The sequence below is a fragment of the Stegastes partitus genome, unplaced genomic scaffold (genome assembly GCF_000690725.1).
Source record: "Stegastes partitus isolate 25-593 unplaced genomic scaffold, Stegastes_partitus-1.0.2 Scaffold2240, whole genome shotgun sequence".
Classification (NCBI taxonomy): Eukaryota; Metazoa; Chordata; class Actinopteri; family Pomacentridae; genus Stegastes; species Stegastes partitus.
This window is the reverse complement of record NW_007579971.1, coordinates 4,437-30,399: the sequence shown is the minus strand read 5'-3', so window position 1 is coordinate 30,399 and position 25,963 is coordinate 4,437. Positions and strand designations below refer to the sequence as shown.

General features: G+C 43.1%; 4 protein-coding genes across 4 annotated transcripts in view; 2 read left to right on the top strand and 2 right to left on the bottom strand.

Annotated features, from left to right (window-relative positions):
• The window catches only part of LOC103374405 (tropomyosin alpha-4 chain-like), a 7,955-nt gene extending 2,598 nt beyond the window's left edge, over window positions 1–5,357 (top strand). The window contains exons 3-9 of the mRNA XM_008304490.1: window positions 1,593–1,726; window positions 1,950–2,067; window positions 2,214–2,284; window positions 3,155–3,230; window positions 4,166–4,228; window positions 4,316–4,385; window positions 4,589–5,357. Coding sequence (XP_008302712.1) covers window positions 1,593–1,726; window positions 1,950–2,067; window positions 2,214–2,284; window positions 3,155–3,230; window positions 4,166–4,228; window positions 4,316–4,385; window positions 4,589–4,671 — 615 coding nt within the window. The 3' untranslated portion in view covers window positions 4,672–5,357. The remainder of the gene's footprint in view (window positions 1–1,592; window positions 1,727–1,949; window positions 2,068–2,213; window positions 2,285–3,154; window positions 3,231–4,165; window positions 4,229–4,315; window positions 4,386–4,588) is intronic.
• Window positions 5,270–7,644, bottom strand: pmvk (phosphomevalonate kinase). The gene is made up of 5 exons (XM_008304492.1): window positions 7,454–7,644; window positions 7,286–7,349; window positions 6,866–7,018; window positions 6,582–6,711; window positions 5,270–6,481 (listed from the first exon to the last, which is right to left on the bottom strand). Exons 1-5 carry the CDS (start codon window positions 7,543–7,545, stop codon window positions 6,318–6,320), a joined length of 603 nt encoding a protein of 200 aa, XP_008302714.1. The 5' UTR covers window positions 7,546–7,644; the 3' UTR covers window positions 5,270–6,317.
• A 506-nt stretch (window positions 7,645–8,150) lies between these two features.
• Window positions 8,151–13,889, top strand: decr1 (2,4-dienoyl CoA reductase 1, mitochondrial). The gene is made up of 10 exons (XM_008304493.1): window positions 8,151–8,272; window positions 10,008–10,207; window positions 10,581–10,638; window positions 10,713–10,799; window positions 11,027–11,174; window positions 11,315–11,414; window positions 11,510–11,582; window positions 11,669–11,815; window positions 13,148–13,210; window positions 13,446–13,889. The coding sequence occupies exons 1-10, from the start codon at window positions 8,207–8,209 to the stop codon at window positions 13,503–13,505; spliced, it is 1,002 nt and encodes a 333-aa protein (XP_008302715.1). The 5' UTR covers window positions 8,151–8,206; the 3' UTR covers window positions 13,506–13,889.
• Window positions 13,890–18,143: 4,254 nt separating this feature from the next.
• Window positions 18,144–19,739, bottom strand: ankrd34a (ankyrin repeat domain 34A). The gene has a single exon (XM_008304486.1). The coding sequence runs from the start codon at window positions 19,737–19,739 to the stop codon at window positions 18,144–18,146; it is 1,596 nt and encodes a 531-aa protein (XP_008302708.1).
• Window positions 19,740–25,963: the final 6,224 nt, after the last annotated feature.

The following is a 25,963-nucleotide window of genomic DNA, read 5'->3' as shown; positions in this document are numbered from 1 at the left end:
TGATAGGGGACATCCTCATTGAGCTTTTCTGGGCAGATATTGATCAGAGTCCTCTAATATTGAAGATCAGATCTGAGGGGTATACTAGGAAGCAAGTTTGACATAGCCTGGCTTTCTTTGTGTAAGCCAGCTTGGCAAAAACTAAAGCTCCAGTTAGAGATAACAGGTATCATAAAGGTGTTTATCAACTTTCTTTGTTATCTAAGGCTTTCTGCTTCAGACTCTGTGCGTGTGTGTTATACTGTAACTACACGGCTTCATACAGTGATATTAGTAATGCACAGCATCAGCATGTTTGCAGATAAAACATATTCCCTCAGCTGAGAATCTGTATTGCTCATAGAGAATAGTCAGGAAACGATTTGGTTAAAGGGAGACGCTTCTTCCAGCCAATTTAAATCCGAAACTCTGAACATAACCTGGTCCCTACCAGGTTAGCACCACAGCATAAGTTACTATGGAGATCTAGCAAGTTAAAAAAAAAGAGACACCTTCATGACACTGAAAAGTCTGACTTTAGGCTCAACGTACCTTGCTAACCCACTAATCTCACTTCATAGTACAGTCCTGTTAGCTGATTGGTGCTGTTGTTTTTGTTGTTTGTCTGCTTCAAACTCTGAGCATGTTCACATAAAAGGAAGCGGTTGTGTTCAGAGTTTAGATTTAAATCAGCTGGAAGAAGTGTCTCCTTTTTAAACAAATCGTTTCCTGCTGATTCTCTGAGTGATTCAGATTCTCATTGGCACAGAATGAAACAATCATATGTTGCTGCTTTAGTTAACAGGTTGTTTTAATGTAGAGCTACAAGGAATGTAACGATTTGTGACGGTAAAAAGCACTGCTACTGTAAATGATGCAGGACAGAAATGCTGGTAGAAAACTGTTAATCATGTGTTAATGTATTTATTTTACTGATCAATGTTGCTGATTATTGATAACTGAGAGCTGCACATTAAAGCTGTTAAACTTCAAACTTTTTTTTTATTCGTAAGGTCTTTACCTTACTATGTGAAGTGCTCTGAGAGTTGAACTGAATTAAACATTGTATTGAAATGCGTTTAGGTCTGACACTGTCCCATAATGCAGGAAATCACTTTAGTTTTTAGCTAAATAATCTGGGTGATCAGCTGCAGTATCCAGCAGCTCAACGACTGAGCAACAAATCAGGACCAAACATAAAAACATGTTTTTGCAATTTCTGCATCACCAGTGGAATACATGTAGGTTTCCATGGCAACACGATGTGTACAGTGTGTGATACTGTAGCTACACGGCTTCTTTCAGAGGTTTTAGTAACATACAGATCAACGTGTTTACAGACAAAGCATATTTCTTCAGCTGAGAATCTGTATCACTCAGGCAGAATCCTCAGGAAACTATTTGGTTAAAGGGAGGTGCTTCCTTCAGCTGCAGCATAAGTTACCATGGAGATCTAGCAGGTTAAGAGAGCCACCTCAGTGAAACTGAAAACTCTGACTTTCGGCTCAACATACCTGTTAACACTAATCTCACTTTGTAGTTCAGCCCTCTGCTGTCAGCTGATTACTGTTGTTTACCTGCTGTGGGCTCTGCTCCCTGCTCTGTGTCTGCAGGCGGAGGCTGAGGTCACGGCTCTAGGTCGGCGCCTTCAGCTCAGTGAGGAGAATCTGGACCGAGCTCAGGAGAGACTCGCTACAGCGCTGCACAAACTGGACGAGGTGGAGAAGGCTGCCGATGAGAGCGAGAGGTAACAATGCAGTACTACCAGTACTAATACTATAGTGCTAATACTACTAGTACTCTTACTACTAGTACCACTGCTGCTACGGCACACTTGACACTGGCAGCACACCTGGATCTAGTTCTTCATTAAAAGATCAAACAGCTGATCCTCCAGGTGTTTTGAATGCTGTAGCAACTCTGTGGGCCTTCACCCCTGTCCGTCTCCCCTCACCTGTCTCCCCTGTCAGAGGAATGAAGGTGATCGAGAACAGAGCTCTGAAGGATGAAGAGAAGATGGAGCTGTTGGAGGTTCAGCTGAGGGAGGCCAAACAGATCGCTGAGGAGGCCGACCGCAAATATGAGGAGGTACTACACTGAGTGCTGCGTATACTACACAGTACAAATGCTAAGCACACATGATGCACTTAGAACCACGTATGACAGCGTGCAGCCTGTTAGCATGCTTCTTGTCGATGAAGCAGCAGGTGAGATGACATGTCTGTGTTTGACAGGTGGCTCGTAAACTGGTGATGGTGGAAGGAGAGCTGGAACGAGCTGAAGACAAAGCTGAGCAGTCCGAGAGGTTAACACAGCAGACACACATGGCACTGAGCAGGCTGATAACAAACACACACACAACACACAATACGGGCTTTCTTCTTTCAGTGTCACTTTATTAGGACCACCTGTAAATATATAATGAGCTGCTGCTGCTGTTGTTGTGTAGGTTTAAACAGACTGAAGGACTTTAACTCAACCATCCAACTGCAGATACAGATTACTGTTCACTCTGCAGTTTATAGCTGCTGTTTGTTGTTTACACTGTTTCTATTATTCTGTCCACTCTGTTTACACACCTGAGCTGGTCCCAATATTAGGAGCCCTTGTGAACATAAAAGTCAGAAACTATCAAACAGTGAACAGGTGTACCTAATAAAGTGACACATCTGCATGTGTGCCAGCTGCTACTCTGATGCTACTGCAGATGCTCAGGTGACCAGGACGCTCTGACTGTGTATGGATATGTGTCAGATGACTTTAGTATGACGTCACTGCTTTACTAACGGCGTTCTGATTTACTTGTGTTTCCATGGAAACCTGCTGCATGTGCTGCCACCTGTCTCACCTATCTAACAGTAAGGTTCGGAGGCTGGAGGAGCAGCTGAGGAGCTTCGACCACTCACTGAAGAGCCTGCAGGCGTCTGAGGACAAGGTACACCTGACCCGAGGGTCACCTGACCTCCCACCTGCTGTCAGTCATAGCCGTGGAGCTCCTCCTCCTGACCTCTGACCTTTACCTGCTGCTTCAGCTCCTCCTCCCGCTACTACTACTGCTGCTGCTGCTGCTCTGTGCATGACTTTACCTGCTGCAGGCAACAAATAACACCTGAAAACACACCTGACCACAGATGGCACCTGTCTGACAGCGTGTCCTCTGTCATGTGACCTGCAGTAAGAGTCGGGGGCTGGAGGAGGAGCTGAAAACTGTCTTCACTAGTTCAAAGTCTCTGGAGGCCCAAACTGAGAAGGTAGGAGGAGAAATTCCTGGTGCAGGTGTCTCATGTCTGCAGGTAGATTTATACAAGCCAACACTGCGGCTGTTGGCAGGTAAAACACTTATTCAATATATCTTGTTTAATTTTAAAGATTCAACTAACTCTGTACATATCTGCTGGTCAGAGTTTGATTCGTTTGTTTGGTTCATCTGGATCACAACAGAATTCATTCAGATTTAGAGCGAAGCCACATCAGTTAACAAACCGTCTGAACTCAGGCAGGTTTCTCTTAACTGTGAATTCATTTTTCTTCATTTTACAAAAATGTCAGTGTTTGTAATTAACATGTCTAACATGTTTCCAAATGTCTGCAGGTGTTACCAACACTGAAAAAAGAAGTTGTTTCCACATACTATAGATATTTTACTATTTGCATGTTTACAGCCTCTACAAATGTTTTCTCTTTACTCTGTACATCAGCTGTAGGAAGATGTTTTACCAAGATGAATGCATCTTCCAACAACTTGCTCCTCTGTATACCGTTTTTGAGCCATGCCGCATTTATTTTATTGACCCAGTAGGTTTGATTTTCCTCACAGTCTCTTGTCGTCTCTTCTCTGCCCTGCTGAAACACTGCCTGCAGTTCACCTGAAAACTCAGAATTTTTCAGTGTTGGTCACAGCTTAGCCAGTCATGGAGAATCAGCTGGAACCAGGACAGAAGAAGTTTATGGGTTTTACAGGATCTGATTAGAGATAAAGATTTATTCTTGTAGAACTTTAAAATGACACGTGAAGAAATAAAGTGATTTTGATTAAATATTGATAGAACTGACGTCAGATGATTGGTGATTTTCTGTAATTGGTGTTTCAGTTTTTCAGGTTAAAATGTAAAATAATCAGGCCCTGAATTAACACCAGGTTAACTGAGATCAGCTGACTGTCCTTGCCTGTGTGTCTCTGTCTCAGTACTGTCAGAAGGAGGACAGGTACGAGGAGGAGATCAGGAGCCTGAGCAGCAAACTGAAGGAGGTGAGTCAATGATGACGTGATTCCAAAACAAACCTCACCTGTGACCATCTTACCTGTGACCTTCTCACTTCTCCATCTGTGTTTCAGGCTGAGAACAGAGCTGAGTTCGCTGAACGTACTGTGGCAAAACTGGAGAAAACCATTGACGATCTGGAAGGTCAGAGATCAATACAGATTAATACTGATCAGTGATTAATAACTGATCAACAACCTGCAGCTCTGAGTGAATAAATCACCACATCATTGAGTTACAGAGCAGGATGACTTGATTAAAAGGCTGGGCTAATTGATTGAAGATGGGACACATAAATAATAGAATGATTGATTATCAGTGGGTGAGTGACTGATTGTTTGTTTCAGATTCCCTGACTTCAGCCAGAAATGCCAACATGGAGCTTCAGACGACACTGAACCAGACGATGGAGGAGCTGAACTCCTGCTGAACGCCCTCCCACCCATCGATGAACCTCACCTGTGGCCAAAACCTCCTCCTCACCTTCCTCCCCCCAGGTGTAGGTGAGGAGGTCAAACATTCCCCCCGAATGATTCCTAATTCACACATTCCTTCTCTGAACTTTTGAGTCACGTTTGGAGTTTTGCTTCTTTATTTTCCCCTTGTCCGGCTCCTCACTCCCCCTTCCCCTCTGCCTCCCCCTTTGCGCACCCCCATGGATGAGGAGCAGCTGGTGTGTTTTTGTCTAAAGGGAGTTTAACAGACTTAACAGCCCCCCTGCCTCGTTAAGAACTAATTAACTAATTAAGTGTTTGTCTTAACGGTTTCTTGTTGCGCTAATTAGTTTACTTTGCCAATAATTGATTGATTGATTGATTGATTAGAGCCAATATATCCTGTTAGCCAAATGATTTGTTATTTTAGTTCCTGGGGGCGTGGCTTAAGGGAATGATCAGCCAATCACAGTGAGGCATTCCACTGCCAAACATAAACCAGGGGCCAATGAGTGTTGGAGACACGCCCCCCTCCCCCCATTATCCCGCAGGTGACCTTTGACCTGATGACATAAAGTTATTACCTGATGATGTCATTGCTGTGCTGATGTCACAGCTCATTGTAATAAACCATGACAGGATTTTATAAATAAAAGCACCGGCACTGGTATGTAGACCCAAACACAGACTCTGAGGTTTTATTGATCTGTGAATGATCAGCTGGGCTGATCTGATTGAGGTGGAATTAACACTAATTTATTTTACAGTTTAGGTTTCAAACTGCAGATGCCAGATTAATGTTGTGCTGTGAAAAGTTGAAATTTTTTCTCTGAAATTAGTCAAAGTAAAAGTACCAGAAAGTTTCCAAGTAGAAGTCAGTTTGGGAGAAAACTCCAGAATAATCAAAGACTCAAATAGCTCAGTTTTCTCTTGGTAAAGTTTATTTTTATAAATAATTTTAATTAACATTCAGGGACAAGAAGTTTGCATTGAACAGTGAAACAGACTTACTGCTGTTAAACATAATCAGCTGCTGAAAGGCACAAAGGCAGCAAACAATCAGTTTAAAGGTTCAGGTTCTGGCTCAGGTCACACATGTTTCTGTAAAGACACTTTCTGAAGGAACTACCGAGAGTTCACAGCATTTTGGTGTTAAACACAAGGTTCCAAATAAAAGCCTGAACACATGAGCATGGAGGAACCGACCAGAAGTTTACCTCCTGGTATAAACCAGAAAACTTTATGAAACATGTTTCATCCATCACCAGGTGAGCATCGCCACCTACTGATCAACCTGTGATGTTACATCAGAGTTCACCTGCACTCATGTACACCTCCTTAGTAATCAGATTACTTTGTTCTGCACATGCTCAGCTGCAGTCACGTGCAGGTCCAACAGCCTTTACCTGTTTAACGAGTCAGGATCAACTGATATGTTTGTGTCAATAAAGACTTGATTTAACTCATTGGTTTCTGATATTTCACCTGCTCAGGTGAGTCTGAGTGATGTCACCAACCTGATTGATCAATATTAATTTATTGATCAGAGCCTCTGAGGACTGAAAGGGATTTTTAAAAATTGATCAGCTGATCCTGAGCACCAACATTCTGCAGGTATTAATAATGTATTAATCAGTGATGATCATCTGCGATTGATGGATGATGATGATGATGCTGCTTCCTCCGCAAGCTTCAGGATTGGCTGCAGCTGTTCGTCTAATGAGGGGGCGTCAGCCTCATTAGTGATGATCCAATCAAACTGAACACCGCTGTCCAACCCGCACTCTGACTCAGCATCATCCACACCTGAGAGATACACAGGTGGACAGGTTGCCCCAAAATACAAATGAAAACAGACAGGTAGAGTCAGAAAAACAAAGACAGGTTGGCAGAGACGTGGTCTTACCTGCGGTGAAGCTCCAACCCCTCTGTGTCCTGGTTTCTTCTGAACATTGGACTCGGACACTTCGAGTCTGTTGAGGAAACTTGGACACGAACCACTGAATATCGGACAGCCGACGAGCGTCACTCACCACCTGAACAAGCCAAGTGGAAAGGAGCTAACCAATCAGGTCACTTCTAAAACTATCCCTCTGCTTATGGAGTGGTTTCTAGGTAACACTTCAGTGTCCAGAGAAGAAAAAACATGAACAACAAAAAGAAGCTGCAATGACATCATCACCAACGTACCCACACAGGTTGCCTGGCCCCTCTAGTTGCCAGACGACAGAAGAATCCAGGGTCCTGGCGGCGCCGAGTTTCACCCCAGTGGATCATGTCAGCACGGTAACGCTCCTTGTAAGGACCAGAACCCAACAGCTGATCGAGCTCCAGACTGTGTTCCTGCATAGCCAGCAAAATACAGGTGAGGGTAACCATGGCAACAGGTGAGCACGTACAGTGTGATGGTGCAACCACAGCACCAGGTGTAGTTTGACAGTTTAACCATGGTATTAGGTGCGGTATGACACTGTAACCATAGTAACAGGTATGGCTTGATGGTGTTACTATGGTAACAGGAGCGGTGTGACGTGTAATCATGGTAACACTGTAACTGTTATATCAGGTGGAGTGTGATGGTGTACCGACGCTATCAGGTTGGTGGCTCACCTGAGCATACTGCTGCTTCAGTGGTCCAGACAGTCGCAGGATGCAGCACACCTCAGAGCCCAAACTGCAACAGAAGAAAAATGAACAGGTCAACTGTTGTCTCCGGTGTTGTTGTAACAGCAGGTTCAACTGGTGTGACATTAAATGGTGATGTAAACTTCAGTTTACCGCCGCTGAATCCAGTCAGTCACATAATCCTTCCCAGACTTTCTCTTCCCGCTGAACACCAGAATCAGCTCAGGAACCTCAGTTGCCTCCATCTGTGACCGACGATCAGGAGCTACTACTGATTGATCAGTCGCTGAATGATCCCACGCTTCGGCCCTGTCGGACCACTCCAATCACACCGACAAATACCGTAACTATCCAAACTCACACGAAGCTCTTCACAATTAAAGACTGTCAGAGACCGTTGCAGGACGTTTAGCACGTCACGAAGCGATCATAAATTGATTGATTATCGGTTCTGTGATGCATAACGTTTGTTTGTGGAGTGACACCGATGAACCAACCGGAAACAAACCGAAACTTTTTTACACCAACACTGTTTTAGACACATTACGGTAACACGTGATCATCGTCACATCTGAACTGTACCATTGCAGGCTGGAGGGAGGGGGGTGTTATTTTAAAAATCGGTTAGGGATTTAAAACTTAAAGATGACTTTATTGACATGCACAATGTTTAGCAGTGATTAAAATGTCTTTCTTTAGTCTGTTTTTCATGATGTTCTGATTCTGTTCTGGTGTTCATAGAACCTGCAGCTGTAAACTACATTTCCCACGAGCACCTCCACCACAGCCTGCAGCTGTTCTGTCGCAGGTGTTGATTGCTGGTGTCTTGACCAACAAATTTAACAAACCCCCCGTTTCTGTTCTGTGTTGGTCCGACGCGGACTGACAACACAGCTCCTCAGCAAGATGGCGACAGCGACGTTTTGGAGAAAATCGCAATTTTTAGCGGCAGAAAGGACGTCATCTCTGCGCGTGAGGAAAAACTACTTTAATTAATGTTGTGCAAAATGTTATTTTTAAATGTATGCATTAGCAAAATTTCAAAGGAAGAAAATCAAGTTTAAATGAGCTTCACCTTTCACCTAGTTTCCGCGCCTCCGCTTCACGCGCACGCGCATAAAGAGCAGCTATTTATTGATCATCAGGATCGAAGTTTAACTTGTTAAGTAAATCAAACCGAGGATATTTCGTGATGTTTTAGTTAGAAATGAGCGTTTGGGGTGATTGATCAGTTGATTGATCGATCAGGTGATCGAGAGGTTTAGTTTTAACCTGAATATTGATCAGTGTAACCAGTTTGATTATTTTAAAAAATAAAGTCTAAATTCTGTGATTGCAGCTTCTTCATTGTGAATATTTTCTGGTTTCTTTCTTGACAGTAAACTAAATATATTTGGACAAAACAAGACATCTGAGTTAACACTGATCCACATATTTCACCATATGTGAATATGGTTTAGATGCATATGTTTTAGAGACCAGCTGATTGATGTATCTAGAAAATAATTAATAGATTAGTCAACTAGATAATCATTAGCTGTAGTTTACTGTGAAATGAAACAAAGGTTGAAGTCTGAGCAGGTAACATCCTCTAACAGAGTTTAGTGTCAAAAGTAAGTGGACGCCAGTTTGTTGAGTTGTTACAACATAAACAAAGGTCTGAGAGTTAAGAACAAACTTATCTTTGTTTTCTAATTAATGACCGATTTTTCCCTGATCTGAGCCCTGCAGGATGATTTCACACTTTATAAACTCTCTCAACAGTGTTCACAGGCTGTAAAGATTCCAGCACTGTGAAGCTGCTGAAAGTCTCTAGAATAAAATATCTAATGATACGTTTCAGGACTGAAAATGAAAAATTTCAAATATGAACATGTAGATGACAGAAGTGAAGCAGCTCCTGTGTGTGTTCATGAGCTGCTTTGTGATTCCAGTTAAACCATAAATCTATTTTACAGAGCAGTCAATTTATCCAAACCATTCATTTTCCTCGAAAAGGACAAAATGAGCATTTCAGTTAACTTTATTTTGTCCTGACAAGTTGGATGTGATTGTGTAATGCAGCACAAAGGTGTATATATTTAAAACTTTATATTGGGAATATATATCTATATATGTATGTTAAAACTGAAGGGATAAACTGGAAAAATGCTACAAATACATAAAAGGAGAAATATTATTATTGAAGTAAGAAATCTAACTTTCTATGAACAAAGTAATAAACTTCAGTCTGTATATAAAACAAATGGACACTTTTGGATGGATATTTTACAGCTAAAGAAACTAATTTTATCTTAATTGTCTGGTTGTTCTGTGACTTTGATTGTAGCTTTGAAATCTCTGTAAATACGCAGAATTTTCTGTAAATTCTGATGAATTCAGCCATTGTCTTTAACTCATGCGTTTGTTGTCAGGTGATGTTATGAAATCAGTATTTTAGGTGCAGAGCAGGAATTTAGAAATGAAGTGACTGCTGGTTAACATGTCGTCTGAATAAGTTTCAGTCACCGATTCATCTTTGTTCTGCTGTCTGACAAAAAGCAGAAGTGTCTGTAAATGAAAACAGCTTTATTGTGAGTTCAGCTGTATTAAAATGCAGTTTATGTGAGCAGCTGTAATTGTTACCTGGAGAATATTTCAATGATTCAAGGTGATTTTTAAGAAACTGTTTTTTTCTTTGCATCCTGGACATCTGTGTTCTGTCCAGTCATGGTTCCACAGGTCTGCAGTTCTTCGATCCGGTCCTCCTCCTCAGTCGAAGTTCTTTGCACCGCACGAAGGCGTCATGCTGCCAGCAGGAAGCTTCGACAAAAAAGTGGCCTTCATCACCGGTGGGGGGACAGGACTGGGCCGAGCCATGACCACCACACTGTCGGCGCTCGGAGCGCAGTGTGTCATCGCCAGCAGGTCAGAGGTCACACGACCAAACTGTCAACCAGCAGTCACATGACCACGCAGTTTTAAAATCCTGACTCAGGATACTCAGTGTTAATAGATTGATTATTTGTTGTTATTATGTAATTGATTGGTAATATATTGACCAATAAGGCAGCAGACATGTCAGTGCTATCTCAGTGAGGCTTATGCTAACAATGCTAAGCTAGGCTAACTCAGTCTGAGAGCTGAGTGTCTGTCAGCAGAGATGCCCCTAATGTTAAGCATCATTTATAGATTATTAATTGATGTTATTGATAGATAACATTGCCGACTGTTGGACGCAAACACAATAGTTTGTGTCTCTTAATTCTGACTCAGTGTTTTTGTGCGTTTTTTTCTTCAGGAAGTTGGAGGTCCTGCAGCAGACAGCTGAAGAGATCAGCAGTGAGACTGGAAACAAGGTCAGAACCAGAACCAGAACCACCCTAAACTGGATCAACCTGGTCTCACCTGGTCCTTTTCTGTCTGTCCTCAGGTCCACGCGGTCCAGTGTGACGTCAGAGACCCTCAGGCCGTCTCTCGCTGTGTCGACCAGATAGAGGCCCTGACCGGTTTACCTGATGTAAGTACACACCACAAAACCAGAACCTGACCAAGAACCCGAACTTGAACCTAAAACTGACTTCAATCTGAACCGGAACCTGACTCTAACATTAAAGCTGATCCATTAATTCAAAGGCCTTCCACAGTATTTAGAAGGAGAGTGTTGGGTTGGAACCGGGCTAGTCATGTAGTTTCTGTTACCGTTGATATGATGACATCACAGTCTCTGTGTCCCGATTGGTGCAGGTGATCATCAACAATGCAGCAGGAAACTTCGTCTGTCCATCCGAACGTCTGACGCCAAACGGCTGGAAGAGCATCACAGAGATTGTTCTGAATGGAACCGCGTTTATCACTCTGGAGCTGGGAAAGAGATTGATCCAGAGCCAGAAAGGTCAGTGATCCAGAACCAGACAGGTCCAACTGATCTAGAATCACAATGGTCTAGAGTTTAGACTCATTAAAGCAGTTGTAACAGGTCCAGGGTTCTCTAGCCTTCAGGTGTTTTTACTTGTTGTTTGTTTGTGCGTTTAGGAGCTTCCTTCCTCGCCATCACCACCATCTACGCCGAGTCCGGTTCTGGATTTGTGGTTCCCAGTGCATCAGCGAAAGCCGGAGTTGAGGCACTGTACAAGTAAGTCTAACCTTTAATCTGTTACATCACTGTTATGCCAGTCACCATGGATGTGTGGCTGCCATAGTAACATCGTTGTTGCTGTTTTGTGTCAGGTCTCTGGCTGCAGAGTGGGGGCGCTACGGCCACAGGTTCAACATCATCCAACCTGGGCCAATCAGAACAAAGGTACCACCCACCTCACCACAGCTGCTGGTGTCTATCTGTTCTGTGTTGTTGTTAACCTGTTTGTTTGTTTGTTTTTTGGTGTTTAGGGAGCGTTCAGCCGTCTGGATCCGACCGGAAGCTTTGAGAAGGCCATGATAGGTCGCATCCCAGTGGGTCGACTCGGAAAACCAGCAGAAATCGCAAACCTGGCAGCGTACATGAGCAGCGACTATGCCACCTGGATGTCCGGAGCTGTAAGTTATCTGGTCCTGAGGGCTGTACTACGAAGCGAGATTAGTGGGTTATCAAGGTATGTTGAGCTTAAAGCCAGAGTTTTCAGTATCACAAAGGTGGCTCTCTTTTTACCTGGCTAGATCTCCATGATAACTGATGCTGTGGAGCTAACCTGGTCGAGAGCAGATTATGTTCAGTTTTGGATTTAAATCGGCTGGAAAGAGCGTCTCCCTTTAACCAGATTGTTTCCTGACAGATTCACAGCTGAGGGAACGTGTTTTATCTGCTAATATGCTGAGTTGTGCGTTACTAATATCACTTAATGAAGCCGTGTAGTTACAGTATCATGCAGTCGGTGGAGATGGAGACGAACAGGCAGTACTTGGCTGCTGATGCCAGTTTAAGTTAGCGGTCACAATTCTGTTGCCACCATCAGCGGGGGGTGTGCAGGCTGGGGCAGGTTGCGGGCGATTATATATCATATACCACCACAACGACTGAATATTCAGATATTTGGATGTTCGGGTCCAGCCCAACTGTAAATATCACATTGCCATGGGAACTCGACATCTTAAGTTGGCGATGCAGAAATCACATAAATATGTTTTTATGTTTGGCTCTGATTTGCTGTCGAGTCCGTTTACTCTGCTGGTACTACAGCTGATAGAACACATAAGAACATGGATTATTCTGCTGGTATTTATTACAGAGAATATTCAATCAATAACATCAGTTTCGCTCTGATTGGGCCAAAAATTAAAGTGATTTCCTGCATTATGGCACAGTGTCAGACCTAAATGCACTTCAACACAAGATCATGTTTAAATATATGAAGTTTCAAGTTTAAATTTAACGTGCAGCTGTCAGTTGGAAATACAGGGCTGCATCAGTAAACTATTATACATTAACACGTTGAACAGGTTTCTACCAGCATTCCTGTCTTGCACCATTGGTGCTTTTTACCGTCACATTTAAAAAAATTAAAAATTCTTCATTGTTCTTCATTAAAACGTGTTGACTGAAGCAGCTGCACACGATTGGTTCATATTGTGCAGAAGAAGATTCACATGACGCGCTAAACGCCTCCTTTTTATGTGAACGCGCACAGAGTCTGAAGCAGAAAGTCTGAGTTGACAAAGAAAGTTGATAACCACCTTCGTGATACTGGTGATCTCTGGCTGGGGCTTTCAGTTTTGTCGATTCGGCTTCCACAAAGAAAGCCTGGCTATGTCAAACTTGCTTCGTAGTATACCTCTCTGGATCAGAGTTGAGACAGAACCAGTCCTGATAACAGGTATTGAACTGGTTCTGGTTCTGGCTCAGAGTAAATGTTTACCGATGTTTGTGTTCAGGTGATTCGATTTGATGGAGGAGAATACGTGTCGATGGCAGGAGAGTTCAATGAGCTGCGCAGGGTGAGTGTCACACTGAACTGTTTCCGTCAGAAACATTAATAACACAGTGTTCTGATCAGGGTTTACTTACAGAGCTGATTCTGGTGATTTTGACAGGTGACGGAAACGTGTCTCTGTTTGTTGATCCACTTTGTTTTACACCTGATTAACCTGTTTACTTACCTGTTTACTCACCTGTTTACTCACCTGTTTACTCACCTGTTGGTTCATCTGTTTACTCACCTGTCTGTTCCAGGTGACTCCGGATCAGTGGAAGATGATGGAAGCGATGATCAAAAGCACCAAAGGATCCTAAAATCACTCGGACAATCTTCATTGGATGACAACAACCAATTAGCTTGCTTTGCAGAGAAGCCACACCCACTTGCTGATGTCATAATGATGAGAGACTGTGACAGACGGTTGCTGGGAGTTTCGGTATTACACTGAGTGATTGATTGATCAGCTGATCAGCTGACAAACATATTTGGTAGTTAAAACCAACTTCAGATGTGTGAGTTTAACTTTATGTTTTCTAACGAGGTTTTCTTATCACGTTACCACTGTAAAAAACCTGAGAGAGGAGGTTTTTTGTGGTTGCTGCTTACAATTCCTTTTTAAAGTTTAATAGTTGTCCTAAATCTAAAGGGACAGACTTTAGTCTTGCAGCACTCAATAAAACTGACATGAGTTTAAACACTGAGCTGGTTTGTGTTGTTAAAGGGACAATAAGGATGTGTTGTCTAAGGTTCTGATCCAGTTGGTGTTTATCTGCAGGAAATGGAGGTTCGGTGTGAACAGTTTAAAGGAGCAGACAAGAGGGTCTGTAGAAAAACCAGTTCAACCTGTGTCAGTGTAGTCTTTGTAATGTTGGTTTTCTCTTTGCAGTCACACATACGAAAGCTAAAGCTGCTATGTGTTTTATTATATTCTGTAGCTGTGTGACTTCAGCACATTAGTTCATAGCTAAGCATTTGTGTTAAAACATAGAAGACTAGTTAATGAAGGCAGCAGTAAACCAGAGACTCCAGTGTTTTTTCAGTGCAGTCTGGTGTTTTTAAAGAAAAAGGCTTCAGTTCTTGTTAGAAAGTTCCATATGAAGGCAGGTGAACTTATTCTAAACTAAACTGACAGATTTTCATGTGACTGTAACATGTTTAGCTGCTGAGTCCGTCCACCACAGTTCACAGTTGATCCTTCCTGCTGGTTCTTGTCTGCTTCTTGAAACTCCATGTGCTGTAGGCAACATGTTCATACCTGCTACAAAACTCTTTCTAAAAGGTTCTTCTTTTGTAAGTTCTGTCTGCTACAGATGGAAAAAAACACATGTTCAATGCAGATGTTAAAAAATGTTTAAAAAAAACAACACAAAGAAGACAAAGCTCCCAGTTGGTGCCTGAACTCCTCAATCAAGTGAGGAGAATTTAGCTGAGGCAGTCCAACATCTGGTTAGGATCCTCCTTCCTTTGGCAGTTTTCATTAGGAGACCAGAACTCTACAAGGATTACATATCTCATCTGGCCTGGGAACGGCTCAGGATCACCGTTGCAGGGAGAGGAACATCTGCAATGATCTGCTGAGACTGCCGCCACTGAAGGAATCTGCAGATCACATACGGTGCGCCCTGCGGATATCCGCCATCTTATCTGCATCCAGGTTGCTCTCAGAGGGTTGTACAATGTTCTAGTGTTTCACAGCCCAACACTACAAATACTGAGCAGCTTTAAGGTTTTAGTTTGTGAGCTGCAGTTGCAGTTAGTTTGAGTGATGTGACTGCACCTCAGCATTCTGCTCTGGGAAAACTCTGTGGTGGCTTTAAACCAATCACAGTCATTGTGGGGCTGCACAGTGGCTTGGTGGTTAGCGCCATCACTTTGGTCGCTTTGTTCCATTTAGGACACCTGGGATCTTTCTGCGTGGAGTTTGCATGTTCTGTGTGATTGTGATTATCCGTATGTGTGAGTGTGAGTGTGCTTGTTTGTCTGTCTCTAAGTGTAGCCCTGTGATAGACTGGTGACCTGTCCAGGGTGTCCCCTGCCTTCACCCTGAGTCAGCTGGGATGGACTCCAGCCCCCTGCGACTCTAGTGAGGATTACGCGGTGTATAGATGATGGATGGATGGATGGACAGTCATTGTGGGCGGAGCTGAAGACAGGCTGCATTGACAGGGTTCACTCAGAATAGTGATGAGAGAACTGTCATTAAAACAGATTCACTGAGCTCCAGTTGACAGCTGTAGAAAAAGTTTTTATAAAGATCATGTCAAATGTGTAGTTTTAGTTTGAGCAGTGTGATGAGATTCCAGATGTCAAATAGTTTTAACAATCAATAGTTTGAGTGTTTGGTATCAACATTAGATATTAACAACTTCACTGTGACTTTATTCCAGATTTTTGTAACATCATTCTGACCAATCAAACCAGTCAGATCTCTGTGATGCAGTCAGAATAACAGCTGCAGAGATCTCAAACCTCATTGGTCTGGACTTGGTCTTATGATGTCACTGCTCATGGGAGGTTTCTCATTAGCTGTTGGTCCAGTAGAGCATTCAGACCGTGTCAGCAGCAGTGGTGTTTGCTGCTGTGGTGATCAGATGTTAGAGAGAGCTCATCAGGAGGAGTTGGTGGAGAACCAGAGCTTCGTTCTTCAGAGACTGATGATTAAATTTCTAGAACTTGGTCCTCAGCTGCTCTGACATGGAGGTTAAACAGCTGCCAGATGTTGTTACTGTATCATAGTATGTTTGAAAAACAAGCCCCTCCCTCTCACCAACACTAACAACAAAAATCTGCAGCATTATTTCACCAAATCAGGGCTCTGATTATACAAATCTGTGATGACATTCTGAGGAGGCAGAATTCCAACAGCATCATTCTGATCAGTTCATACTTAATTTAGGAACTAAAAAGTAGATTGTTGAACTTGTTGAAAACAGAAGAAGTGAAATCTGGAACTAGAATTATGAGGAGACCAAATTAAACTGTAGACAAACTGGAGCTACAACCAGTCAGAGTTCAGCTGCGGATATTCACAGAGTGAATGCAGATTTCTGTGAGAAACACATAAAAGTTAAAGTGACGATGTGAAGATCTGATGTTAAACAGTTTGTTTCAGACATTATGTGAAAACTCCTTCAGTGATGAAGGTCTGCAGCTGTTTGATTGATCACTGCTTTATTGATAATCATGTTATTGATCACTGTGAGCTATTGCATCATCAGAACCAGAGGACTGATGTGACAGCTTTCTGTCAGTGCTGCTCCTTTGTCCTGCAGCGCCCCCTGGTGTCCAACCAGGTGAGGTGGTTACAGTATTTACAGTCTCAGCAGGTTTTGGTTCAGATCGTCCACACGACTTCTTTGGAATTTTAGAAACAATAAACCAACGTTTGATTTAACTTTAAACACAAATTAGATCAGATGTCACCTCAGAATTCTGAAAGTACAGAAACCAGGACTGAACTGTAAAATAAAGACGAGTCTGCCACAGAAATACCAACTATTATATTGACTAGTAGATAATTACAGTACATACAGCGCAGTAGGTAGTTTCACACATCTTCAACCAGAACAGGAGCTTATAACTGATTTAAATAAATATGAGTTCAGGTCCGTCAGTGAAACTGCAGCAGAAGACTTCATCTGTCAGGAGACGAAATGGAAACAAGCTCGGTGCAAATTGTGCATCTGTAAACATCAAACACGTCCGATAACTTTTCTTATGTTTTCATCATGAATGAATGAGTTCAGAGGAAGCTTCAGGAAACATTTCAGCAGTGAACATGAGGAGAGCTGCACTGACCAACTTCAACCTGCTTCAACTTTCTCTGATTCACACCAGAAACTCTCAGAAATACTTTGGAACTCATTTTAAGTTGACTCCTGCAGTAACCTCTACAAACAGTGTTAAATATATCAGCCTGTCTATTTAGTGACTGAATGGAGTAACATGAAGCCCGTATTGTCCACGTGAGCAGCCAAAGTTCAGGTGGCAAAACAGGTTCCCACTAACTGCTTTTAACAGGTGCTTTTTATTATAAGCAGTAACAGATGAAAGTAAGTTATTAGATTGACAGCTGTCTGCAGTGACGCTAACGCAGGGCTGCAGAGTCATTTAGATTGTGTCATGTGACCTCATGTCAGAAACCTGAAAACAACCTGCAGCTGAAATCAGTTTAAAGTGTCACCTGGGTTCTGTTGCTTTTCCATGGCAACAGGAACAGAGGATCATTGCCAGTGTAGTGTTTAGAATTAGTCTGTTCAGTCAAACCTAATTAATTCTGTTAAATATCAAATTAAATAAATAAAAGTTTCAGCAAATATTTTTATAAACAAAATTCAAACCTTCATTTAAATTAAACTGTCAGTTAATGTGTTCATTCCTTGATTTTTTATTTCATTTTTTGACCAGCAAGTGTTGCTCACTGTCAGAAACTAAATAATGTAAGCTCAAGGTTTTAACTTTCCCTGCAGAGTTTTCAGCCATATTTCATGGCCCTCATTCACCAGAGTTTAAGTGCATTCAGTTCAGGTGTTTAATGGTTCACCCATGCTTTCCGACCTGCTTGTTCAACCAATGTTATTTTTAAATGTTGTTTTTTAAATGTATGGGTTCAACTTTAACGTCAAGATACGTCAACAGGATGAGTCGCTGTGATTTTAAAGTTTTTTCTTTTCTGTTTTTTGGGTACTGTTGACCTTTATGTTGGTTTACAATGAACTCAGCTGGTTTTAACCTTAGAGATTTCAAACCTGTTTCTGATGGACTGAATAAATCTGGTTTTAAACCTCGAAATTGAGCTGATCTGAACCCCTTTTCTGTGTAATAAATCCTGTCAGTGCAGCCCTCCTCAGAGCCCACAACATGGTCTTAATGTGAGTTCAGACGGAGAAGCTTCACAGTAAATCGCCACACTAACGTCTCTGCAGCTACCAATAACGCTTCGCCTCCTGTCATCAATCGCCATTTGACTCGATGACCTTCTCGGCCAAGATCTCCTGGAAGGTGGAGAGCTGCTTCATCTGCTCCGTCTGCATCGAGTGTCTTCTCATCAGCTTCTTCTTCAGCTTGAAGTCGGGGCCCCGTTTGGGTGAGGCGGGGGCCACCGGTACCAGGATCTTGTGTCCAGAATGGACTGGGGAGGTGGGCTTGCCATTTGCCCGGATGTCAGGGATGGGTCTTTGTGGGTTGATGTTGAGCGGCGGCAGGAAGCCAGGCCTGGTGTGGGAGATGTGGTCCAGCAGCAGGGTCCCGGAGCCCCGGCGCTCCAGGAGACCTGGTGGCCGCCGGCGCATCGTCATGGGGGACACCGAGTTGGGGATGTTCTCCAGAGACTCCCGAGACGAACTGGTGACCAGGGACAGGGGGGAGGCGTTGTACCTTCTGCGCTCCACAGATACCCGACCGGAGTCCGGGGATCCTGGGATGGACTCCGGGCAGAGGTGGGTGTCCGACTCATAGTGCTCCATCCGGGTCAGTTTGGGATGAGCCAGGGCCCGGGCCCCGACAGCTCCGGGTCCTCCAGCATTCTCCTGTGACTCTGGAGCTGTGTTCCTGCGGTACAGGATCTGGTGCTGCTGGACTTTGTCGGCCCAGGATGGACCGGACAGGGCCGCACAGTCCTCCGAGCAGGACCGGTCGATGAGTTTGGGGGAACAGGGGTCGTGGGTCTCGATGCTGTGTCGCCGTGACAACAGAGGTCTGACTGGCTCCGCGATGGACAAGCCGTTCATCTCAGTGATTGTCCTGCTTAGGTCGCCTTCTTCCGCTAGACCACCATCCACACGGTCCAGAGGAACAGCACTCAGCACCGAGGGCGCCACCAGGCCCCAGGGTTCTGAGTTCAGCCTCTTCAGCAGCTTGCGAGGTGGTGGTCTCTTCTCACCTGGAGGTCGAGCTGAAGGTAAAGGTAACGCTGAGGTGAGAGCGAAGCTGAAGATGCCCTCTTCGTCTTTGCTCTTGTCCCCTGCAGGTGACGATGTGCCAATCTCCACGTCGGAAGGCGACATACAGGCTGGAGACAGTTTGTCCACGATGCCGGGCGAGGGCGGCGAGTTGAGGTACTGTTTGGTCTTCTTGGTACCGGATGGAGACGTGTCAGTTGTGATGATGATCACCTCCTTGCCCTTGGCCTTGCAGGCGTCCAGCAGCACTTGCAGTGTGTCGCGGTCTCCCTTGTTGATTGCGTGGACAAGGGCGGAGGAGCCAGAGTAATCCTTGAGGCTTGGATCTGCTCCGTTCTCCAGCAGCAGTGACACCACCTCCTTCCCTGCCTGCTCGGCGCAGGCATGCATGAGTGCTGTGCGGCCGCTCTTGTCGGGGATGTTTGGGTCAGCCCCTTTCTCCAGCAGGTACCGCACCATCCTCTGCCTGGTCTGCGGATCGTCGTAGCTCGCCAAGCAGGCGGCGGATATTGGTGTCTCGCCACGTTCATTGCCCTCGTTGATGTAGGCGCCGCCCTCCAGCAGCAGCCGGGTCAGACGCAGCTTCCCCTGGAAGACAGCTTTGAGGAGGGCGTTCCCCTCAGTCTGCAGCGGGCCTCCATCTCCCATGATCCTCTTCCTCGTCTCAGACCTGCTGCCTGCTGGAAACTTGCTCAGTGCTGACAGGCCATCCTCCACCATAAGTCACATGACCTGCAGGAGAAACACATCAAGGTGAGTCCACCTGAACACCAGCATACTGACAAAGAGAAACGCTGGCACAAAATTTGCTGAGATTAACCAATAGGAGGTGGTGGTTTTTAATCTGTAAACCGATCAGATTTAAAGCATTTTTAAAAAAAAGAAGAAAAAAAAAGTAATATTCCAGCAGCTTAGTGCCAAAAAATACTGCAAATAAAACAACCATCTCTTATAATTAAAATTTTTTTTCTTAAATTTTACATGAGAAAATTGGCTTTTATTTGCTTTTAATGTTTGATGAAAAATGTTTTCATGTGTAAAAGTCAAAGAAATTACTTGTAATATTTAAGCTATATATCTAACTATAATTATAAGATTGCGATTGATTATAACATATACATAAATAACTGTCATTTGACAGATTACGTGTTATAGATTTAATGCACTGATGAAAATACATTTATTCAACATTTTTGCTGAAAAGAAAACGATTTCACAAAAAAAATGTGCGTAAAATTACAAAACCAATATTTTTTTCCTGTTGTCACTTATTTGATCTAATTTTAAATATTTACGGTATTAAATCTGAATTTAACAGTTTCATCCATTAAATAAATAGGAAATATTCATAAAATTGTGCTAAATTTGTGAATATATTTTAGATACAATTTTAATCTCCTTACAAAAAGGACATTTTATGGTTATTCACAATTACAGGTTTTTAATGTTCATTTAAATGAACTCTTTCAATTCAGTATGTTTTCCTATTTTTATTGATGTTTTTGTGTGTATAGAAATGATATCTATCTATCTATCTATCTATCTATCTATCTATCTATCTATCTCCCATGGTCCTTGAGCTAATCATCTGTGCGGTTCCATCTGGAAAATTATCTAAATATGAGCTTAAAATGTGAAAACGCATACCCAGATGCTGCCATTGTTGTCTTAGGAAACTTTAACCACTATGATGTCCAGAAAATCTTTCCTAAATTTCATCAAGTTGTGAACTTCCATACCAGTGGAAGCAGCACCTTGGACAAATGCTACAGCAACATTAGAAATGCTTATACTGCTATCTCCAAGCTGCATTTTGTGAAATGTGACCACCATGCTAATCTGCTGCAGTCCACCTAACCCAAAAGGCTCAACGCAGAGCCAATCACAGTAAAGACTGTGAAGGTGAGGCCTGATAAGCTGGCAGAACTGCAGGGCTGTTTGGAGGCCAATGATATGAACATTTTTAGGAAGCCACAGACAATTAACATGAATACACAGACAGTGTTAACAGCAACAACACATTGACTGGTGCACTTCCATCTGCAGCCCCTCCCAGACGATTATGTTTGTTTCCCAATCAGAAGCCCTGGTTCAATGCAGATATACCCAAGACCAGAAACTGGTGCGCAGCCTTCAAGTCAGGAGACATCATGGAGTATAGGCATGCCCTACATGAGCTCCAAAAATCTATCAGGACATACACCCAGAGAACTGAGAGCTGCTGTCAGGAGAACAACAGAAGAAGCATATGGCAGGGAATCCAGTCAATTACCAACTACAGGAAGGACACAAACATAACATAACATCAGTGAACGGTCTTTCCCTGAGGTACCCTACCAAAGGGATCAATAAAGTTATATCTAATCTAATCTAATCTAATCTAGAACCATGGCACTCAACCCAGCTACTATGAAGTGTCTGGAAAGGCTGGTTTTATGACACTCTTGTGGTTCCAGACATAGTGGAACCATGTCAGTTTGCCCATCACTGGAACAGATCAGTGGACGACATGGTGGCATTTCACTCCATCCTGCAACACTTTGATGCCCTCAACACATACGCACGACTAGTGATCCTGGATTACAGCTCTTTCTTAATTATGATCAGACCAATGAAGCTGACTGCTAAACTGGCAGATTTGGGAGTACTAAAATCCATCTGTAACTGGATCCTGGACTGCCTCACAGACAGACCACAGGTGGCGAGGATGGGAAAGAAGGTCTCTGCTGAGCTCACAGTGAGCTGCTGCCTCAACACCACACTCTTGTCTCTGTACACACATGACTGCTCCTCCCCTCAGGACAATAATATCATCATCAAGTATGCAAATGATACGACATCTTTGGCCTCATCAGAGAAAGGGGGTTGAGTCATCATGCAGGCAGATGTTCACAAGATCATCATCTATGGAAAGGACAACGATCTGGTTCTTAACATAGACAAACCAAAGAACTCATTCTGAACTTCAGCAGGAGAGCTCCCTCCCGCTGCAGCCTCTCACCATCAAGAGGACTGAGGTGGAGTCTACCGACAGCTACGAGCTCCTTAGCCTTCATACCTCAGAGAGCCTTAGCTGGGCTAAAAACACTGCAACAACAGTGAAAAGGGCTCAGCACAGGCTGCATTTCATCAGGCTACTGAAGAAGGCCAGACTCAGATGTCTGCCGTCCACCCAAGCTCGTTGAAAGCATCCCCTCCAGTGGTATCACAGTGTGGTATGACTGAGAGGAAATCACTGCAGAGAGGGTCACCGGCTCTGATCTCCCCTCCATGGACACTCTACATACCCAGCACTGCCAGAGGAGAGCACAGAGGATCCTCAGGGACAAACACCACCCAGCTTATGCTTTGTTCGGGTGGGTGGACTCAGGATGCAACCTGAGACACTGCTGGCCTGAGAGCATCAGCACTCACAAGGTTCGCTTCCACAACTGCTTTTTTCCTCCTGTAAAAACCATAAACTTCTTCCCTCCTGGTTCCTGTTGATTCTCCATGACTGACTCAGCTGTGAACAACAGCGAAAAATTCTGAAAGTTTTCAGGTGAACTACAGGCAGTGTTTAGACAGAACAGAGAGGAGATGACACGAGAGACTGAGAGGAAAATAAAACCTACTGGATCAATAAAATAAATGCAGGATGGCTCAAAAACAATACACAGAGGAGCAGGTTGTTGGAAGATACATTCAGCATGGTGAAACATCTTCCTGCAGCTGATGTGCAGAGTAGAGAGAAAAGGGTTGTAGAGGCTGTAAACATGGAAATAGTCCAATGCCTATTATATGTGCAGACAAATGGCCGCAAATAGACACAAAACAACATAAACAAGACAAAACTTCCTGGGGTTCAGAGGGTTGATCAACAGAATTATTAATATATTCAGTGTAAAATCTCGCTGAAGTTTTATCAGTTTTATCAGCAGGCTCTCTGTATCTTCCTGTTGTTGTGTTTCTATTGTTGTAGGTTTGTTGTTGTGGTTCTGTTGTTGTCTGTTTTTAAAAAAAAAAAAAAAAAAGTTTTGTTGCTGTAGTTCTGTTGTAGTGTTTCTGTTTTTGTGGTTCTATTGTTAAGGGTTTGTCGTGGTACTGTTTTTATGGTTCTGTCGTTGTGTTGTTGTTGTTGTGCGTTGATGTTGAGTTTGTTACTCTGGTTCTGTTGTTGTGGTTCTCTGCCTTCAGTCTTCGGTATCAGACTTGATTAGCTGAGGATATTCCCGCTCTCTGTGGTCAAATGTTTGAGTCTGAATGTGTTTCAACATGCTAACTCCATATTAGCTTCATGTTTGCTGTTTTCATTAACTTTTCGTCATGTTTGCTTCTGTTCAGAAATCTGCTGGTTTCTCTCTGGATGTTTCTGATCAGTTTGGATCAATTTGGACTTACTGCTCAATCCTCTAATGATCTGGTCCTGTAGTTTTCTCTGGATTGGTGAAGGAAACATATATTCTACATTCTACAGAGTGATCAAACTGAGTGTCCTGTCATCAAAAAGCAATTTTCTGTCCACAGTCTCCTTTCAGGACTAACAACTGTTGATTAATTGAACAGCTGCCTCTGATATCTCTGACAGTCTGATGTTCTTCACCTGCTCATTTCTTCTTAATATGAACTCTTGTTCATGAACAAAACACTAAAGTCTCACACAGTCCAACAATCATTAAACAAGTGTCCAGTTGCCTCTGACCTCATAAAGTGTGCCTCAGGTCTGTACGTTTTGTACTGTTTTTTCTATTTGATGGAAACCTGTTCAGGTCAAAGCTAAAGCTTTGATGTCCCGACTTTATTTCACACTGAATGTCCTTAAGAATAAAACAGAGGAAACTGTCCACATAATTATGGTCAGAACTGTATGTTCTATGACAATGTAAATACACACAGGTGGAATTATCACCTGTCATTATGCTGCTAAATGATGGCAAACACTCTCAGTGTGAGAGCGAACATATGGCAACACCTGGACTTTAGACCTGTTTGTCTTTGTGATGGATCAAACACCCGCTCACAGACAATGATTTAACCTCCATGTACCAAACACACCTGGTCTAACCTCCAAATATAAAATGGAGCTTTTTGTTTGGTGACACCAAACACTGCACATCATCACAAACATACCATCACCACCATGAAGCATGGAGGTGAATAATAGCTTGTAACTCTGTCAGAGGAGTCATAGGTGTCTAGGTGGCCTCCCTCACTAGTTACTTTCTTGCCACAGTTTCATAATCCATCCATCCAGCTCCTGATCACATTACTGTAGCAGGAATGCAGGACTGTTGGTAGTAATGCAGTTTTTGTACACTGTGGTACTGCAGTGCTTCAGAGTACAGCAACACCCTAAATACAGTTGCTGTAAATCATCGGTTTTGATTGATTGATTGATTGATTGATTGATTGATTGATTGATTGACTGATTGACCACTGATTGACTAACTCAGTTCAAGTTTATTATGAAGCCTGATGCTGAATCAGTCACCTGTCATTCATCTGTCTACATTCACCTGTCACACATGATGAAGATAAGGTGTTAAATATGATGATGATGAAGATGATGAAAGTGATGATGAATGGTGATAATGATGAAGGTAAAAATGGTGACGAAGGTGATGATGATGATGATGATGACCCATCCATCCATTATCTATACACCGCTTAATCCTCACTAAGGTTGCGGGGCGGCTGGAGTCTATCCCAGTTGACTTAGAGTGAAGGCAAGGGACACCCTGGACAGGTCTATCACAGGGCTACACTTAGAGACAGACAACCAAGCACACTCACATTCACACCTACACACCAATTAGCCTCAACATGTTACGACCTTGTGGGAGGAGGCTGGAGAACCCGGAGAGAACCCACACTGCACGGGGAGAACATGCAAACTCTACGCAGAAAGATCCCGGGTGTCCTTACCAGGGCGCGAACTGGTGACCTTGCTGCGAGGCAACAATGCTAACCACTGCTGCACCTTGCAGCCTGATGACAATGATAAAGATGATAGAAGATAAAATAGAAGATGAAGAAGATAATGATGATGATGATGACGATGAAGAAATTGATGATGAAGATGGTGATGAAGGTGATGATGATAATGATGATGACGGTAAAGATGGTGTTAGTGATGATGATGATGATGATGATGATGAAGCTAAAGATGTGGTGTTGAAGGTGATGATGAGGGTAATGATGGTGATGGTGATGATGATAATCATGTGATTAAGGTGTTGATGATGGTAGTAATAAAGACAGGAGATAATGAAGAAGATAATGTTGATGAAGGTGATGATGATGTGGTGAAGAAGTTGATGAAGGTGATGATGATGATGCTGAAGTTGATGATGATGATGATGCTGAAGGTGATGATGATGCTGAAGGTGATGATGATGATGATGATGATGATGATGATGATGATGATAAATCTAGAAAGTGTTGATGACATGTTGATAACATGATGAAGGTGAAAAGTGATAAAGATGACAAAGATGATGATGATGACGGTGGTGAGGAAGGTGATGATGATGATGATGTGGTGAGTAAGGTGATGATGATGATGATGATGATAATGATGATGACGTGAAGATGATGATAAAGATAATGATGATGATGAAAGTTGATAAGGGTGATGATGATGATGATACTATGATGATGAAGGTGAGTGATGAAGATGATGATGAAGGTGAGTGATGATGATGATGATGATGATGATGATGATGATGATGATGATGATGATGATGATGTTGATGAAGGTGAGCTGTGGAGGAATGCGGCTCTCTCTCTCTGATTTACCGTCTCTACGTCATTCCGCCGCTCTGACGCATCTCTTTCTATATTTACACACCGGCTGCCAACTTAACGGCAGCAGTGGCGTGCACGCGCGAACG